We start from the raw sequence: 4,753 nt of genomic DNA on the forward strand, positions 1-4,753 counted from the left end.
TCTCATACCTCTTATAAGCAAACTTAGTCTGCAATGGATCTCTAACATATAATGTGTGGGTTGATACAAGCTAGCAATTGCAAGCTACACAACTAGCTAGACTTTCATCAAGTTGTTATCAGCTGGTAAATGTAAGCCATAACTGGCGAAAGCCAAGTATTTTCTTATAACTAATAAGTAGATATAAACTATAATATAACAATTTTATTGTGCAAGTGGTTACCGATCGGCATATGTGGATCACCCACTAGCACATGGTTCAAAGGTATTTTATACCTATATGCGAGTGGTTACAAGTTGGCATAAGCGGACTCCCCACTGGCATATAGATATTTCCAATTATTGTCATATATTTTTTACTAGTTTTTTTATATCTATATATAGACAATATAGCTAGTCAACTATTAAAAATGTGTTATTGCACTACATTTAAAAGCTAATGTCTACAAAAAACAAGCTTTTCTCCTTTTCTTTTTGTGAAAAAACTTTAAATATATTTGCATGAAAACATTCTTGGAAAAATAAACTTTCAAATCAATAACTGATAACCTATGATCAAATTTAAGCTACACATTTATCCATTTTGCATCCAAGTGTGGGTGGATATCAACTGGCCTAAGCGAGCCCACCATCGACACTGGACACTTTTTAAAAGGGTATGAAAACTCACAAAGTACTTTGAAAGCTTTCTTAATCCTTTCTTCGTTGTCCTTCTTTGTTTTTTTTGAGACTCCAGCAAAGCTAGATTCTCGGGAATGTGAATAGTGCGAGGTCAGTGCAGCATATATAAGAAAATGCACCGTGCGATATGTTTCTATTACCGCACGGTATATACCACAAACTCATGCGGTATAGTCTAGGACCGTGCAATGTATACAATACAGGTATGTGTTTACACTAGGTGGTATAATAGCAATGATACCACACTGTATACAATACAGATATGTGTTTACACTGGGTGGTATAACAACAATGATACTGCACAGTAGTGTGGTTTTACCATGTGGTAATAGACTGTAGCCGGTTTTGTTTAAAAATCATAGCAGGGACGGTTTAAAACGCTACTGGGGGGACCAAAAAATGTTTAAAACGTTTTAATTCAACGAATTAAAACACCCATTTTAATTTGGCAAATTAAAATGCTCGTTTTAATTCCCCGCAAATCCCTGCATATTGGATATCATCCATAACTGCTGAAGCCGTGGTAGCAGTGATCATGAGTCTAGCCGAGTCCACTAGTCTTTATGTTGCCGCCACACAAGTGTATCGCAATTAGTCAATTGGAAAAATCGACATGAAAAGTTTGAATTGGTGGTAGATTCTGCTCCTGAATCAGCATCCTCCCATTCATCACCAATTGTTCAATCAATCCGTTGCAAGGTTGAGCATTTTGCCTCACCGTCAATCTACGACACAGGGGGGAATGAAAGTTTCCAGCCCAAAAGTCTCCCTTTGGATGGTCTCATCGCTCCAGACAATGATCCATACAATGTCCTCAGCCCCTCATTGCATCATTAAAACTCTCTCCCATCCTAAAACTTATTCAAACAAAACAAATCTTCAAGGGCACAATTACCATTTTCCAATTGAAGGGCAATTTCATGGCACCAGTAGCCATAATGATGATGACTAGGAGAGCTCTCCATTCAGCATTTTGACTGAAACACAAAAGGTGAAAGCGAGCCGTGTAAGTTTGGCGGAGTGGATTGTGGTGAGGACTCTTCATCTTCTGTCTGAGACAGTGGAAGGATGGGCAAGAAGAAGGGAGAAATGATCGGGCAGGATGATACAAAAACGGTTGAAACTGATGTTTGCAAGTATAAAAATCATCCAATGGCTCAAAATTCTTGAATCAAATCTAACGATTGAAATTGCTCCAATCATCCTCCCCAAAAATCTCCTTAAGAGAGAAAAATATGATAAATACATAAATCTATAAGAGAGCTTTATGTTAAAATTTAAAACAAGATGATCATGCCGCTAACATGATTGGGATGCTTGCTTTGTTGGGATGTAGGTTAGTGTTGGTTGTGGTTTGGTCAACTTTTATGATGCTTCTACACTTTAAGAAGTGAATGAAAATGAGGCATGCAATATTGAAAAGAATATCCCCAAAGAAAAAGCTTGTGTTTCACGAGGTTTTGCAAAACTTATGTTTAAGTTAGTCCTCCATTGTAGGTGTGACCTCGGGGGGGTCACTATGTATAAACCCTCTATATCACGTGCATTCAAGGCCTATATTTAAAATCCCTTATTTGTAAATTTTTTCATTAATAAAATGTACCCCTTTTCTATACAAATCTGTAAATTTTTTCCAAAACTATTTTAAATAGTCCCTTATGTATATTTATTTCTGTAAATTTTAGGAATAAAAAATATCCTTCTGTTGAACTCACGTGATAGGGTTACATATGATGAGTGACCCCCCCGAGGGTGTGACTAGTAAGTCTCATGTCATTTGCACAGTTATTGAACAAAGCTTCTTTCCCTTTCCCTTTCCCATTTTCCAAAATGTATTTGAAAGTTACAAGGGATTTAACAAAAAATGGTTACTCCATTTGTTATGGAAATAGTTATTGAGACCTTGGCTTTAAGGCCATGTATCTCATTCAAGAAAGGATATAGGGTCAATGTTTGCTTGGGTGCTTGGGTGTAGCAATTTTTAGTGAAGTTTTGGGTAGTTTTTGTATATAGGTATCTTGCTTGACCCATACTTATGCATTGCTCAATGGAATTCGACAAACTTTCTCTTGAAGTTGTAGTACACATTCTAATCTTGAACATGAGATACAGATCCCCACGGTTATTGGTGCCAATTCTTGGCAAATGTGCGCAATGTTGGAGATGGCTTTTGGGACTCTCCACCTTAGCATTACGAGGCTACAAGAGATTTGGCCATTCACAGTCTCCACAGCCAAGTTGGTCCTACAAAAAACGACCTGATTTCTTGCAGAAGCATAGCATCAACGATTTCATGGGATCGTTTCCAAGTTTGGCCTCACGCACAAAATTAAAACAGGTGGGGCTCCCAAAATGTCATGGTCGTAACTTTCAATTGGTGGTGAAAATAGGAAGGATATTGAGACCTCAATTAAAACTTTTCCTCCTTTGGAGTCGTTTTCAATTTTTTTTGTGCTCAGCCATTACGCCATTGTGGTATGCGACAGCACATAAGCTGGCTGGATGATCACGCAAAGGACTCTGATTGTGCTACAAACCTTATAGATAGAGCTCCTCTCGAGCTAGGAATCACATCCATTTGAGAAACTTTACTCATTCCTTCTTCACAGCTACAGCCATGGCGGGCCGTCTCTACGACAGCCAGGCGCACCTTTACGCTGCTGCTAGGCCTGATTATCCTTCCTCTCTCTTCTCCTTCCTTGGTGCCCTCACCCCTCACCACCAACGAGCTTGGGACGTGGGTACCGGCAACGGCCAGGCCGCCGTGGCGGTCTGCCTTCTCATCTCTCTCTGTCTGTCTTCCGTTGCTGTTAGCTATTGATTTTTCCCGACGTTATTCCTTCGACTAGTGCAGTTTTCAACCAGGGCGTGTGCAAATTGTTTTGCTCCATCGGACAGACAGACAGGGATGTCGCCCTTGTAGCTTCGTCATGACAGAGGGGCATTATAAGGCCCGTCTTTTCTTTTTCAATCTTAAATTGCACTCTGCAGGGCTGTTCAAATACTAATGCTAACAATCCAGCTTGTTTTCAGGTCGCAGAGCATTATGAGACGGTGATCGCAACCGATGCGAGCGAACGGCAGATAAGCTTCGCGTCCAAAAAAGAGAATGTAACATACGCGTGCACATCGGTCCCTTTGTCAGACGAGGAGTTGAACAAGGTGGTGGGTGCTGAGGGCTCTGTCGATCTTGTGACGGTAGCAACGGCACTTCACTGGTTCGACCTGGATGCGTTCTACCCGCAAGTGAAACATGTCCTGAGGAAACCGGGGGGCATTTTTGCAGCCTGGTGCTATACATATCCATCTGTGAACAATGCCGTAGATGCTGTCTTTAGGGAGTTCTTGAACGGTCCATATTGGGAGTATCGCAAGGATAAGGATCCAAGCTCCAACTGGGACGCTGCAGGTGCAGGATTCTCGCCGGAAGATAGGTACAGATCTCTGCCCTTCCCGTTCGAACCTGTGCTCGATGATGGGAGGGGTACAGGTCCAATTCGATTCGAGGCCACGAAGGAGATGAGCGTGGAAGATTTCCTGAATTTTATCAAAACGTGGTCAGCCGTCCAACGAGCAAAGGATGAGGGTGTGGACTTGCTGGACAAGAATCGGCAGGAAGCGTTCAGGGCTGCATGGGGCAGCAGAGATGAAGTTTTCACGGTCGCGTTTCCAATCTTCCTGCGAGTTGGACGAGTCAGCAACTCTTCCAGTGTTTAACACACTGCTAGAATATATATAAATGAATTTAGTGCTATTTCCTAAAAATTGTTAAATCATATTTTCCAATTTGACTTAATTTTTAAAGTGAATATAGAACATAAATTTATGTAAACTTGCATTTTTGAGAAGATAAAAGTAGTTATTATTGGAATTTTTATAAATGGAGTTATATATCACTAAAAACATGGAGTTTTTAAAAGCATGAATTAATAATAGTTCATACATGAAATATTTTATGTATATTGAAAAAAAGACTATAGTTTGAAATAGGAAGTCCTTTACATGTATTGTAAATGGGCTTCTATGTAAATATACTAGATTATGTCTCTAAGCTTACATTCTAGCCAAAGTG

General features: G+C 40.1%; 1 protein-coding gene across 1 annotated transcript; it reads left to right on the plus strand.

Moving 5' to 3' along the window:
* The first annotated feature begins 3,259 nt into the window (after positions 1-3,259).
* LOC147880392 (uncharacterized) lies at positions 3,260-4,413 on the plus strand. The gene is made up of 2 exons (XM_087371150.1): positions 3,260-3,451; positions 3,715-4,413. The coding sequence occupies exons 1-2, from the start codon at positions 3,299-3,301 to the stop codon at positions 4,396-4,398; spliced, it is 837 nt and encodes a 278-aa protein (XP_087227276.1). The 5' UTR covers positions 3,260-3,298; the 3' UTR covers positions 4,399-4,413.
* The last annotated feature ends 340 nt before the right edge of the window (positions 4,414-4,753 follow it).

The sequence above is a fragment of the Dipteris shenzhenensis genome, chromosome 32 (genome assembly GCF_047967505.1).
Source record: "Dipteris shenzhenensis isolate YYH24624 ecotype China chromosome 32, Dip_SZ_1.0, whole genome shotgun sequence".
NCBI classification, from domain to species: Eukaryota; Viridiplantae; Streptophyta; class Polypodiopsida; order Gleicheniales; family Dipteridaceae; genus Dipteris; species Dipteris shenzhenensis.